Below are 15226 nucleotides of genomic sequence, written 5' to 3'. Positions count from 1 at the left end.
TTTTGTTTAATATAACTACTAATATGTGTCCTTTTGCCCTTTTTAAAAACCGAAATTAGTTTTAAAAATTGGCTGTCAAATGTTCTTAATCAACAAATTCGGTTGTCTGCAAAATGAAATCTGCAGAAGGTGAAGCTTCAATATAAGGTGTACAAAAATTATTTAAAAGTTTGTTTAGCAAACGTGTCTTGATCGTCTTTATAAAGTATATGTTTCGTTAATGTCAAATCATAGCACAATTTGACATCATAATGTCAATTGTGCTGATTAATGTAATAATAATAATAATATTCACCTTGTCTCTAACTTAGAAAAAGGATAAATGGTTAATATGTTGAATAGTTCATTAAATTTATCGCTCGAAGCATTCGCATATCAAAAGAAACCATCAGTGTTGGCAATACACGATTCAGACAATGATTTAGATGTACAATGTTTGGACGATGAGATACCAGGTATGGTATTTACGAGAAGGGATATGTTTTACAAGTAGTCGTTAACCTATGGGAAAATCCACACGGTTTGCCCGTCGGCATACCATTTACCTCACAAGGGGTCAAAATGAAGCTGTTATACACACAGAAAAAATATGAGTATTAATATAAAAGCTATAAAACTTCCACTGTGAAATGGTTACATCTCTATTGACTTAGAACAAATTATGTGATGGATTAAACTTATTTTATTGGTTGAAAATACATTTTGTATCCATCACACATTAATTTGCAAATACTTTGTTCTAAGTAAAACACAGACAACTTTTCAGTTACTGTTATTATTATTAGTGTCTCTTTTATTTAAGACTTTCTGCTTCCCTTGTAATACTTGATTAACTAAACAAAATTGTACAGCAGCCTTCTTTTCCAAAAAAAATCTTTCGCTCCTTAGTATGTTTTATAAGGAACTTTACAAGTACAAGTTTTGAAAAAGTTCTACTATATTTCTGACTAACTAATAGTTTACTAAAGATAACCAAATTTTAATGCTTAAAAAAATTTCACCCTATCTTTATTTGACTAACCTAAAACCAAAAACAGACTTTTTTGACGCTTTTTTCAAAAATTGTTTTTCGTTGTGTTAACAATAACACTAAAATTGGTTCCTTATATAAAAATTGTATATTTAAAAGTTGATCATTATTAGTCGTTTTAAAGCATCCATATTGACTACTTTTTTTACCCTCCTTTTATTAGGAAATTGTCAGAAAAAACGAAAAGCAAGGATTGAAAGCGATGACAGTGATGTCGAAGTAAGCTATGTGAAACATGCATCAAAACGCAAACGTGTTTGTGTAATTGACAGTGACAATGAAGATGGAAATGGAGTAAAAGTAAACAATGATGATCCTGTTGTTGTTGACAGTGATGATGGCGATGCTGATAAAGATGGCATAAACGGTATAATTATATTAGGCCGTGGGCTATGTTCAATAAAAAGCTCTCTAAAATAATTTTCGTTGCCCATGTTTGGTGACCAATATTTTTTTGGTTAAATCAGGGTTTTGGGTTGTACTGATTTATATTATCGATGTTACCAATTTCGATACCCCACAGTTTTCGTGTAATTAAGGGTTTAAAAATGTGTTATCGTGTGATATAGTGCATTATCGATTTTACGCGTTTCTAACTAATAATAACATTACAACAAAGCAAAAACTTTTCTTTTTTAAAAAATACCTACAACTAACTTACTTAATGCAAAAATATTTTCAAAAAATGCATTTAACATGCGATTATTCCTTTATCGTGTAATATCGTTATGTATCGATACTAGATAACATGAAAAAGCAACATTTTGGCTGTAAATGGACAAACTTTTGTCGCCATTAGTTATTATATTCTTGCCTAAGCCTTTTATGATTGTTAGAAAGTATAATATTAAGAATGTTAAGTCTCAGAAGATCATAGCGAAGATCTTAATGCTACCTGATAAAATAAAATAAAATGAAAACGCTGCTTTCATATATTAAAAAACGTTAAAATCTATGTCTTCATCGCTCTCTGAGTTGTTATCAGATGATTCCGTGCTAGTACCATCAGCTTCAAGAGGCTTTGCGTTTTCACAGTTTTCACATAAACATAAACTGGAGCACTCAAGACCGCTTTTTCTGCAACCACAAGCATTGTTGGTGCATGATTTTTTGCATTTGCACGTTGTTGTTTGAAGTAATGCTTGTGTTGCAGGTTTTTGATTGAGCCATTTGATTACAAGCGAGCTGTTATTTAACGTCCAGCCATGGTCAGTTATGCTAATATCTGGAATGAACTGAACAGTGCGTCGTTTCCAGATAAAAGCTTGGTATATAGCTCTTAAAAGATGCTAGCGCAAGGCATCGTCTGTTGGTGGCAAAAGATCTTCGCTGTATTTTCCATGAGTGAAAAGGTACAATCTTGTACTATTGATTGTTGAAGATACTGTCTGAGAACCGTATAAAGTGCAAACAAAGACAGCAGCTTTATTATAGCTCTCTTCCGTAGCATCTGAGGGTTGAAAAATAAATCTATGTAAAGTGGCTTGGTTTTCATTACGTCAAAGCATTTCTTTTTTCCTTTTCCATGGAAGGAGCTAACTGAATCACAACTTGTGAAGGCGTGAAATCCGACGAGAGCATCAGTAACTTCACCAAGAGAGTTCGCGATGTAATGCATATCGAGAATTCGATTTTGTTCGCCAACGCCAGTTTCCACATAAAAACGATGATTAAAATCTTTAGCTGATGCAACAGCCATAATAACGACATCTGTATCAGGAGTGTGTATCAGTACACTTGACTGCGATGCAAAGATAGCATGTAATATCAACCTATCGGATTCAATCAATATATTCTCCAAACCAGAATTTTTAAATCTCTTGGCAATAGTACAACAGAAAGACATAATCGCATGAAATTCTCCGAGACGAACAATAGGTGTTTTCGAAAAGTTTTATTTTTCCATCGAACTTGCTGTATTTTTGCATATACAGCTTCGTCACAAACTGTTGCCATGTACAAGTGTGTCATGTGATATAACATTTCCATACACTTATTAAGGAAGGTGAAGATCACCGAGTAGTCCGTCGGTGGTGCGTCGATGATTGGAAGATACGTTATAGTAGATGGGGTACAATTTGGTTCAGTGATCAAGGTGTTGAATCCAGTCCAGTCAGGCAGGTTCGCAATCGCAAATTTCCTGGCCAGCACAAAAAGCAAGTTCAAATCACGCGCCTGATTTAGTAGATATGCTATTTTCGTTAGATTTACATTAGAAGAAAAAGTAGGAGTTTCTTTTTTACCCAATTTAAAAGACAAATCATTTAAAGGAACAACAAGACTTTTTCTTTGTGATCTTTTTATTGATGACACACTTGTTTGATTGTCTGTGACATTATTTTGAATCATGATCATGATGGTGATGTGTGTTTGCTTCTTAGTTTCCTCAGCAAAGTCAGCATTGTCTACAACAACGGTGGGAAATTTCTTGCGATCGACGTTTTCTGGTAAATCAGAAGAGCGCAAGCTTGCTTGTTCCGCCAATGCAGTATCATGACGTAGCACAGAGGAGTGGGAAGTGCAATGGCCAAAACCGTTTAAAATATTAATCAACTGAAGCTACCAGTTAGTTGTCTTAAAGCCATCAACAAGGCCATTGATTTAGGTGTAACTGTTCTCCCATTTGTCGCGTTATAAATCAGATCTTGTGCTAGCGACAAAATGATTCGATCGTCTTTCACGTCCTTGATGTTAATGCGTATCTCAAAATTAGGTTCGTCACTCATATTGAGTAGCCAGGCCATGAAATTGTACAGTAATGGAGGAACAAATTCTCGAACATCTCTTTCATCAAAATCAGCAGAAGTGGGTGGCCAGTTTACGATGAACGATTCTGACGCCTTGATGACATTGTGCAAGTAAAATGCTGCATGGTAGAGATAGTTGCTCGGAATCCCTCGCGTTGCGTTATCACCCCACTCACTTTCGTCGCTGGAAGAACTCTCTGATTTTGTACCTTCACTTTCTGTTAGATTTGCAGACTCTAACATGTCCCCCGCCTCATATTCTTTTAGATAGACAATGTAGCTCTTTCTGCAAAATTTTGGGCGATAGAAGACGAGTTCAGGGAAGCCTTTTGTAACTTTAACCCCAGTCTAGAAGCTTTATAATTGAAAGTGTTGCTACCCTGTCTAGCAGCAATATATCTAAATTTTCTAACCAGAGTAGTCATTGACAAATTTTTTTTCTTCTATTAATTTCATTTTGACATAAGTTTCACAAAACATCTCATAGCAAGACTCGTACTGCGTCAAATTCTTTTGTTGATTTTTAACATAAAGCTTATAGCAGGGTTTATGATTTTGTACTTCGAGCGCAACACAATCTTTTTCTCTCAGCACTGTCAAAATTCGCTCGTCATTTTTAAATTCGGCCGCAGCCTTCAACTGACCGCATGTCAGTGTCTCAGCTCGTGAAAGAGTTATACGAGTTTGCTTGCCACTAATCTAAAAATAAATTGTTTCGAATATTATTCGATCATTCGATCGTTCGAATAATGTGCTATAAATAAATATTCTTACTTTTTCAGTTTTAAAATTTTCACAAATAATACACTCCGAGGCTAGAACATGCTTCGATCTTTCAGAAATTTTCGTAGGCTGAGAAATTCTGCAACTTTTTCTTGCAGGAGGTACAATATCATCTTTTGTTTTTTTTGACTGCATAATTCTATGGAGAAATCGAATTACAGAAAAAATACATATAAAATATAGCTATACACAATTAAACTCTACAGCTGAAATCTTTAACATCACATACCTTAGAAATTTCAAGTTCCTTTTGTTTTTTATCTTTCGTTCGTTTTAATTTTTTGATGTTGGTAAACAACTGATAACATTTTCCGTGATAACACAGATGCGGAAATTCCTTGTTTTCTAGTTTCTTTTCTTCACTCTTTGGAAATACATCGTAAGAAGTTTGGGCAATTGCACACTCTACGCTATTTAATTTAATCCACTCTTTCCTAAATTCTATAATTCTACGCAATCCTGCACTACTACAACGTACGAGGGTTTCGTTTACTACACAATCCGAATGAATAAAACAAAAGCTTTCGTTTTCCATTTCTCTTTCGCGCTCATTCAAGTTTGTTTACTTTGTAAATCGCGTGGTCAGCATTTTTTTTCAAAATGATATTGATTTAGATTTTCGGTCATTCCGTATTGTAGTGTAGAGGTGGTTCTTAGATCAAAACAAACTGCTAAATAGGGCGGTGAAAGACGTGGCAGATTGTCGAAAAAACTTGTCATTATAATTGTATTTTTTGAAAAAACTGCGGGTTTACAGAGTTGGTAACATCATTTTTTTTTCATATAGAACATTGTTTCTATGAACTTTTGGAAGAAAATATCGGTCACCAAATTTGGACAACGAAACTGAACGATATTGTTTCATAGCCCACGGCCTATATCTATAATTAATAATTAACCTTACTTATGCTTCGCTTATGCGAACTTGTGGTTAGCAGTGAAAAGGGTTTTTCCGGTTTTTTGCCAGGTTAAACATGGTAAATGCAAGCTAGTTTATTTCTCTGTGCTAATTAATATTTAATTTGTGTTATTGTTTTTTACCAGACATAACAGCAGACCATAGTATATCACTGAATGAAAGCCTTCTTGAAGAACAAATTTTAGCAGAAAATTACGCGCAGGTCAATGATTTTCTTGCAACTTGTTCGATGGAGCAGTTAGCTGTTATACCTAGTTGTTCGCGAAGCAAAGCTGAAAAGATTTTGTCCATGCGGCCATTCGAAAGTTATGAGCAAATGGTACATAACTTTTGTTTTCTGTATGGTAGTATTTTTGATTGGAAAGAACACTATTGTCTACCTTACTAGGTATATGCAAAATTCAACAACAGTTCTTGTTAAAATATGGGCGCTAATTTTATTCATTAGGGTATACAGGGTTTTGTGTGATCAGCTCAACTCATTTCGAATAATTAAGCCTAATTCAAGGCATTAAGATGGCCTTTAAGCAGGTTAATGTCTTTTAGATGGAGAATATCAACCAAATAAAGAATTTTAATAGTAAAAAAGTAAGTCTTCTTTGTTTTAAATGTGTTTTGATTTGTCATATAACTTTACTTGATGGTCAAATGAAAAATTTCATTCTATGTGACTTTGCTAGCTACTATTATTTGTATTACAAATTTAGCCTACTAGACATTAATATATTTACAGTTCATTGATGGATGCTTGGATTATTTGAATGAAAGATTAAAGTTCGAAGAATTGATGTCGAAATGTGAAGAACTTTCGAAAACTATTCAAAAGGAGGTGAATACACTTTTTCATTGCGTATTTTTTTTTAATAATCGTACTTCGCTTTTCCCTTTATTCAATAAGAAGTGTCTTGAACAGATATCAGAGGAGAACTCTGATAGTGTTATCATTGCTAACCAGTTGTGCAAGTTAGATGTAATTCTATATGCACTTTTCCACGGATAATGTAGCTAGGCTAGTAAGAGTTTGAAAGGATGAACATTAACATGCTGTGTTATAGGAAAATCACCACGTGTTTAATTTGGTTGGAGATAAATTCATACACAGATAAATTCTTTGCACATTTTTTTCATATTTTTTTAAATTATTTTATATTTCTTTATATTTTTTTGTATTTTTTTATATATTTTTATGCTTTTTGATATTGTTGTTAAATAAATACATACACAAAGCAGATCAAGTGAAATAACCTGCTCAACTTAGTGGAAGGTATTTTTTTGAAGATTTATGTTTATGATCCTACCCACTGTATTTTAGATATTGTTACTAAATGAACATGTTGATCAACTTCCTGTACAACAACCATTTTGTGTCAATGGCAGGTATGACTTGATTTTTAGACTAAAATGATTCAGTTAAAACTTGACCTTAATAAATATTTACACTATTCTTTTTCTTTCAGTTTGAGTTTAAAGAACTACCAAATAGTCGGGTTAAACTGGCTTGCTTTGTTACATCAAAAAAACTTAAATGGAATTCTTGCGGATCAAATGGGACTGGGGAAGACAATACAAGCTTTAACGTTTATAGGATACTTGCTAGAAAATGGACATCATGGTCCTCATGTTATTGTATGTCCATGTTCTACTTTAGGTACGTCAAAAAATTTTGGTCAACTTTTTTTTTTGATTTTTGTTTTAATAATGTCTGCTTGGAATATTATACCCATTTGTGTTCGATGCAGCAACTTATTTTGTAGAGTATAATTGCTAATTCAGAAGATGTATGTGACACTAACTGCCATGTTAGTGGATACCATTGTTATCATTTCAGCAGATGCATATACTACACCACTTTGTATTACAGGTTTATTTTCATTTAATAGAAATAATTTCCCCAACGTCTTCCGTACTTTTTTCTAGATAATTGGATCAGGGAATTTCAAACATGGCTTCCGGAAGTGTCATTTGTACAATATAGTGGTAAGACTTTAAGTAAATCTCGGTGTTGTAACCTTTAGTGGAAAATTAACCAGGTCAACTTAAAACCAGATCTCAAACGAACTACAGCTTGTCTATAACATACTTTCTGATTATTCTAATTATTTATATCAGGGAGTCAATCAGAACGACGTTATTTAAGAAGAGATATATTAGAGGGAGAAGAACAAGCTGACGTCATCATCTCCACGTATGTCTACTTTGTTGTGATTGTTCTTTATGCTACTTGACACTGGGAGTTTTGTACGTTTTTCTTTTGTTAATAATAGTCCTTAATTTCATAAGAGCTGAAAGGAGTTTTAAGATTTTGAAACGTAAATTCAAATAAAAACCGATAACATTTCTTTCTTATTTTTACGTGTGATAGATTGTACTGACAGGTCGGATTAAAATGCTTTATTATCTGACAAGAATTAAAACTAATGTCAAAGTTTTTTTAAATCCTAATACCATTATTGGCCCAAAACGTGGTCAAAATTAAAAGTGACACATAAAAAATACCATAAACACATTGGTGACATTAATAGTTTGATTTCTTGGCTCATCAACACACTCGCCCTAATTAGGGCAGGATTTAAAATTATTTACTTTTAACTCCTATAAAAATCCTAAATTTTCAGACCTGTGAAGACTTATTTGATACAAGAAGCCTCTTTTAAACTCTAGCAATTTACTGATCTCCAACAATTGCATCTTGTCTTTAGTTTCAACATAGTTTTGAGCACCAAAGAAGATCGCGGATTCTTCAGAAGGTTGAATATACAATACCTTGTGTTGGATGAAGCACATATGATTAAAAATATGAAAAGTGAACGTTACAAGCATTTACTGAGACTGCAGGTTGTTTTACTTCTACGTTTTGTTGTGAATTTTTATTGTAATTTTATCTATTTTATTGGTTTAAGGTTTTAAATCCATATTCTAACCACTTATATATAAAGTATATATAAGTATTTAGAACATTGATGTAGTTTTTCCCTATACAATTAATTGTTTTCACCATTATTTTTTAACATTTTTTTAAAATATTTTTATTATTATTCTACAGTGCCCGCGTTTATATTGCAGAAGCTTTAAAGCCTCTTTAATATAAAATTTATCGAAGCAGACGGTAGCATTTGTTTCGTAAAATTCGTTGTGTTTCTGTCTAGTCTAAAATTACATCACACAAAAAGACATCATGTTACATGTAAGGGGTTGGGTACCACTTAGAAGTGGACAATATTCTGGTAGCCTAACCATAGTGCTTTCAGAAAATTTATGGTAAATAGGGTCTACCTGAAGAAGGAGAGCTACAAAAAACTCCATCGTGGATGTCCTGTCATAATTCTAGTATAAGACCTGCTGATTTTATAGAACATGATCACCAGTTACTTGTACGCTTTGATTTTTTTAAGTCTGGATGAGGTCGTCAATCAATACTATAAGAATTTCGGGATAAGGCATTCATAAATTACTGATCACTCTTCTCTGCAGGGACAAAAAATCACTTTTTGGACATTTTAAAAAATAAATAGAAAAGTCTTAATTTCTCGATATTTATTTTTCTTTGCCTTATTGAAGATTAATGATTACACTCCATTGCAGAGGATTACTCAACTCATCAACAAAATGCAACATTTTCGTATTAAAAACTCTTGTTGTTACTATTATACCTATCTTATTTAAATTATTATGAAATAATAAAAAAAGCTGGGTTCGAATTAAAAGTTAGTTGCCTAATATTTGCTGACTGTAGAGAAAAAAACCTTTTCCCAGGCCGGTATCTTATAACAATGTTGGTTAGTAGGCATTGACTTTTTTATTTGTTTTATTCCACCATAACAGGCCAGTCGAAAACTTCTGCTTACTGGAACTCCTCTACAAAATGACGTCATGGAACTCATAGCTTTGCTAGTTTTCTTAATGCCAGAAATGTTTGATAGTTATCACGAACGTATTAAGATGTTGTTTAGCAGACAAAACATGACTGTGAGTAAAGCATTAAATTTTGTCCCTGCTACTAACATTAAAACTGGTTTTGTATATTCAAACAAACCAGCTGTTATGTATGTGTAAAGGATTTTGGTACTGTAATTTTCTTTGTTTGTTCGTTTAACTTGACAATATTTAAACATTTAAAATGTTTGGCTTTTTTATTTATTTATCTTCACTTATATAAATAATTTAGGATGGTGAGACAACCTATGAGAAAGAATTGCTACCGAAAGTGAAAAAAATATTGGAACCATTTTTTCTACGACGTTTGAAAAAAGATGTAAGTCTGTTTGGTAATTACCAGTTATTCTGCTGTGTTTTGTGTACGCCTTTTTTCTCTATTAAAATAAATTAAATAATAAAGCCTAAACTCCTAGTCGAGATTCTATTTCAATGATATGTATAAGAAGATCCTTTACTTTTCATTATGAATGAAGTTACCTCACTTTTCATGCAGGTGCTACACGACATGCCAAGTAAAAATGAAAAAATAGCATTATGCGAACTTAACGATATACAAATGCAACTTTATAAGTCTTATATAACTGAATACAAAATTCAAAATGGTACGTACTTCTCTGTTTGTTTTCACGGTTCGTCATCTTAAACACATAGTTGCTTTTTGCGCGTGTAAAATCCTAGAACGTAGATAGAGTGCGAATTTGCACAATTCTCTGTATGTAATCCTGAAACGTGGATAGGGCGCGAATTTGCACAATTCTTCGCTATGTCATATTTCTGCTTTCAAGAAAAGACTCCAATGTTTTTATTACTATTGTATATTTTGCCGGACAATCTTTTTATTAAAAAATTATCACAGGTCTCAAGAATGGAGGTGCTGGCATGGCCTTACTCACGAAGCTTCGTAAAGTGACAAACCATCCTCTTTTGGTTCGTCATAAATACACTGATGAACAACTTTTAGTCATGGCTCAAAACTACGTAAAGGTAAATTGTTGTGTTTCTGATACTCTCGATAACTCAAACTTCCGAGGAACCAAGAAACAGATTTATCTAATGTTTATGTAATCAGGACATTCAATGAGTCGAATCTCGACGAAAAATTATGTTTGACTTAGCGGACGTTTTTTTTTTTAATTTCAAACCAAAATATAGATAATCTTGATGGCTACTTTTACCTTGTACTTTTAAACGGTTGGACTTATTAAGTGATTTTGCGATAATGTATTAGGGGATGTCAAAAACAGTTTGATTTTAATGTCTCCAATATATAATCTCGTCGTTTTCTACAAAATTGGCACGTGGGCAAAAAACAAGCTGGTCATAATAGTGACGTAGTTCCACTTTAGATCTGGCCAACAAGCTAACTTTCATAATTTCTAAGTGTTATCTAAGAATTCGGAATATTTAAATCTGCAACGATTTTCCATTACAATTTTACTATAGAAAAACCTAGAACCAAACGTCTTTAAGACGTTTAGCCTAATTTTGTAACTCTGAATTTCAAGGATGTTGATAAAAACTGCCCTTTTCTAGCCTGATTTTTAAAGTATATCTAACGATAACTTTGTTTAGTCTCCGTTTCATTTCGATTCTGATGTTGATTGTGTTTACGAAGATATGACTGTAATGTCTGACTTTGAACTACACAAGCTCTGCGAAGAAGAGAGCGTTTTAAAACAGTATAAACTCTCCGAGGAAGATATATGTGAGTGTGGTAAATTGAAATGGCTTGATGGAAAATTGTCGAAACTAAAGAAACGCGTAAGTTAGTTATTCTTGGTTTCATTTTTTTAGTTTCGAACTGAACATATTGATATAAATTTTGATTTTCAGACACACAAAAAATGGCTGTTCATTTAGATGCGTTTTTTTAAAGCTTTTTATATGCCTTAGTGTGCGTTTCAGTAGTATATAAAACCTTCGCGCTCTCTTTATATTGCCACTAATCTCGGTACAGCATGTATTTACATCAACAAAATCTCAGTTTTAAGCATTTTTTTTCTGTTTACCGAAAACTACTATCATGAGCAAATATAATTAAAACAGGACAGCTAATATCGAAGTTCGTCGCCATAAGTTATTACATTGATTGTTTTGATATTAGAGTCTCACATTTTGAACTTGTCAAATAATTTATGCTGCTGAAACATGCTAATTGTTTTTCTCGAATTTCGGGACCTTCGTGGACCCCGACATGTATTATTTCGTTGTACAGACGCGCTAGAGAATGTGACTAGCAACTTTTAAAACACTCTCTACCTGACCTACGTGTGCGCAAAAGTAAAGACTTATTGTAAGTATTGACCCCTTTGGCCATTTTTAAAAAAGTGACGAAAAGCTACCTTTCATAACTTTATCCACGACTGTAAGTGTTTTCCAAATTCTTGCCAGATCTTAGAGGACAGAAAATTAAGAGCAATTAGAAATCGTGAGAATTAAAGTCATTTTTAAAATTATTAAGAAAGTTCTAACAATAGAAACAAAAGGTCAATTTAATCAACTTTAAAGGATTATTTCTATTGGTCGAAATGTAAATACCCTTCTACCTATAAATTTTTATTTATTTTAGGGAGATCGAGTGCTTTTATTTAGTCAATTTGTGATTGTGTTGGATATCCTGGAAGAGTATCTTAAAATTAAAAAGTACAGATATCTTCGTATTGATGGAGGGACGAAAGGAAGTTCAAGGTAACTTTTAAAACTCCGCATTATATAGCAATGGTTTTGCTTGATTGCTAATCGCAGTCAATATATATTCAAACATTTTAGATTTATCTTTTGAACAATGATCAATTTGTTTATGCGGTGAAATCTTTCAAAGCAAGCAGCATTGGTGCAAAACAAAGTTTCTACTTTGTGCAGATGTCCTCTTCATAGAGATTATCTATAAATGTTAGGCCTAAAAATTATTTATCCCATTCCGAGTGTCACTGGCTGTTATGTAGAGGTGTCAGCTTTATTGAAGTGTACTCCATAAACAGAGTTCACTACTAAAATAGCACAGCCGAGTATTTTCTATAAGGAGGACATAAACGTTTCAATTGATTTTTCCAATAATAATAATTCCAAAAATTTTTCATAGACAACAATTGATTGATGAGTACAACACTAACGAAGACATATTTATTTTTCTTTTATCAACAAGAGCTGGTATGATCTTGTTTTTTGCTTAGCTTTGCCGGCAAGTTTCATACTGTGAGACTTCGACACTTCAGTAAAAATTTGGGAAATGCAGGGAAATTTTTGCAGGATTTTGTTAGGTGCTCTCTGTTGTGATAGTATTGTATTATTGAGATATTCATTACCTAGGCCAGTTATCTGGATAAATAGGTATATTTCTCAGAGAAATAATAGGTAAAAAAAATGACGTAGGGACCCTGTAAAATACTTTCAAATTGTTATTGAAGAAATAAAAAAATGTTTACTGGGAACTTTTTCTGTAAAATATTTATAGTGATGGGAATCTTGTTTTTCCCACAGAAAACGCAGATTTTCGTAAAATTGCGCGGATTCTGCTTTTACTCTGAATAATAAACCTGGTTTTCTCTCAATATCATGTAATAAACTTCACGCAACCACCTTAATGTCAACCACTTCTGTTTGCAATGTTGTTTCTTATGTGTCAGGTGGTTTGGGAATAAACTTGACGTCAGCGAACACAGTTATTTTTCACGACATCGATTATAATCCATACAACGACAAACAAGCAGAAGATAGGTGTCATCGAGTCGGACAGACGAGGTAGATGTTAACAGTACTTCCGTTTTGACAAAACGTAGAATTGATATGAATGTAAAAAGAGTTGTGTTGAGCCTACGCATGACCAAACACAAACCGTATTTTTAAACATACTTCTCTGTTATCGAGCATAAACTGTTAAAGTGAAGTAAATTATTTTTTCAGAGCCTTGTAACCAATTACAAACCATCTCACATCGAAACAAGGCTACCACAACATCCTCCGTAGAGCTTTTCTTTTTTTACTGCATTGATTTTAATGTTTTAAATTTCTTTTTTTAGAGAAGTGACAGTGTACAAGTGTATTGGTAAAGACACGATTGAAGAAAATATTTTAAAATGTGGTGAAAAGAAACTTAGGCTGGAGAAAGAAGTTGTCGGTGGAAACGAACACGGTATGTGTGATATGTTTTTCTGTCGTTGTTGTCGTCGTTGTTAGTGTTGCTGTTGTTGATGTTGCTGCTGTACGTTGTTGTCGCCGTCGTTGCTGCAGTATGTTTTTGTCGTCATCGTTGCTGCTGTATGTTTTTGTCGTCGTCGTTGCTGCAGTATGTTGTTGTCGTCGTCGCTGCTGCAGTATGTTTTTTTCGTCATTGTTGCTGCTGTATGTTTTTGTTGTCGTCGTCGTTGCTGCTGTGTGTTGTTGTCGTCGTCGCTGCTGCAGTATGTTTTTGTTGTTTTTGCTGCAATATGTTTTTGTCGTCATCGTTGCTGCTGTATTTTTTTGTTGTCGTTGCTGCTGTATGTTTTTGTTGTTGTTGCTGCTCTGTGTTGTTGTCGTCGTCGTTGCTGCTGTATGTTGTTGTAGTCGTCGTTGCTGCTGTATGTTTTTGTTGTTGTTGTTGCTGCTATATATTGTTGTTGTTGTCCTTGCTGCTGTATGTTGTTGTCGTCGTCGTTGCTGCTGTATGTTGTTGTCGTCTTCGTTGCTGCTGTGTGTTTTTGTTGTCGTTGCTGCTGTATGTTTTTGTTGTCGCTGTCGTTGCTGCTTTGTGTAGTTGTCGTTGTCGTTGCTGTTGTACGTTGTTGTCATCGTCGTTGCTGCTGTACGTTGTTGTCGCCGTCGTTGCTGCTATATGTTTTTTTTGTCGTTGCTGCTGCTGTGTGTTTTGTTGTTGTTGCTGCTATATATTGTTGCTGTTGTCGTTTCTGCTGTATGTTGTTATCGTCGTCGTTGCTGCTGTATGTTGTTGTCGCCGTCTTTGCTGCTGTATAATTTTGTTGTCGTTGCTGCTGTGTGTTGTTGCCATCGTCAGTGCTGTTATTGTTGTCGTTATTCATTTTATTATTGTTACTGCCGTTGCTTTCGTCATCCTCGTTTTTGCTGCCGTTGTTATTGTTGTTTTGTTGTTGTTTATGTTGTCGTCATTCTATTTGGTGTCGTTTTCATCGTTTATGTTTTTTAATTCCGTTTGTTATTTTAGTTACGGAAAGTGACGCCAGGAATACAGTTTTAACCATCCTTAATGAAAGTTTGTAAAATACTTATTTAGTTTTATCTTTTTAGTATTTCTTATTTATGTAATATTGATAGGAATCTTTGAATTGGTATTATGTTTCAATGCGAATACATAAAATAAGCGAAATGAACACACAATTTTAATATCAATCAACAATCACAATTTTAATATCAAAAACGCAGCACCCTTCTCTTCTAATATTTTCTTCAATAATTACGCATTGTTCTAGATTTTTGTGTTGCTGAAGAGAAAATATTATTTATCACTGTTATGTTCTTTTTATATTAAATTTTAAGAAAATAAATTATTTTATATATTGTGTCTTTTATCTGTTATTTTAACAGCGCTTGTTAAAAGGTTGCGGCGCCGAAGTTGCCTGAATACACTATAGTTGCGTTTGCTCTGTTTCTGTAATCATTTTCAGTATTTTGCTACAGAAGATTGCCTGACGCTTCATAGAATAGTTTGTTAATGCACCTGATGTGGTGCTTCCTGTTGATATGTAGTGTTATAGTAGCATCCTTTTCAAGAGGCTTTAAAGGTTATGTTTTCGAACATGAAGAAAGAAAATTTCACAAATGCCACTTGTTTCGCAATGTATTGTTATCAAAAGT

At 33.5% G+C, this 15226-nt stretch overlaps 1 protein-coding gene across 1 annotated transcript; it reads left to right on the top strand.

The window, feature by feature from the left end:
• The first annotated feature begins 293 nt into the window (after nt 1–293).
• Nucleotides 294–14856, top strand: LOC130645386 (SWI/SNF-related matrix-associated actin-dependent regulator of chromatin subfamily A containing DEAD/H box 1-like). The gene is made up of 20 exons (XM_057451366.1): nt 294–455; nt 1194–1397; nt 5605–5798; nt 6026–6067; nt 6213–6308; nt 6792–6856; nt 6937–7127; nt 7397–7456; nt 7589–7664; nt 8179–8314; nt 9302–9445; nt 9645–9731; nt 9909–10017; nt 10272–10399; nt 10988–11176; nt 11985–12103; nt 12498–12565; nt 13042–13156; nt 13435–13547; nt 14577–14856. The coding sequence occupies exons 1-20, from the start codon at nt 323–325 to the stop codon at nt 14630–14632; spliced, it is 2325 nt and encodes a 774-aa protein (XP_057307349.1). The 5' UTR covers nt 294–322; the 3' UTR covers nt 14633–14856.
• Nucleotides 14857–15226: the final 370 nt, after the last annotated feature.

The sequence above is a fragment of the Hydractinia symbiolongicarpus genome, chromosome 5 (assembly GCF_029227915.1).
Source record: "Hydractinia symbiolongicarpus strain clone_291-10 chromosome 5, HSymV2.1, whole genome shotgun sequence".
NCBI lineage: Eukaryota > Metazoa > Cnidaria > Hydrozoa > Anthoathecata > Hydractiniidae > Hydractinia > Hydractinia symbiolongicarpus.
The sequence above is the reverse complement of the archived record's forward strand: the minus strand, read 5'-3'. Positions and strand labels throughout refer to the sequence as shown.

Excerpts from the sequence above, each read along its gene's own strand:
- LOC130645386 (XM_057451366.1), top strand. The coding sequence starts at position 323 with ATGGTTAATATGTTGAATAGTTCATTAAATTTATCGCTCGAAGCATTC. Across the intron at positions 7,457-7,588 it reads GTCATTTGTACAATATAGTG|GGAGTCAATCAGAACGACGT; the intron begins GTAAGACTTTAA and ends TATTTATATCAG. Across the intron at positions 13,548-14,576 it reads TGTCGGTGGAAACGAACACG|TTACGGAAAGTGACGCCAGG; the intron begins GTATGTGTGATA and ends TTGTTATTTTAG.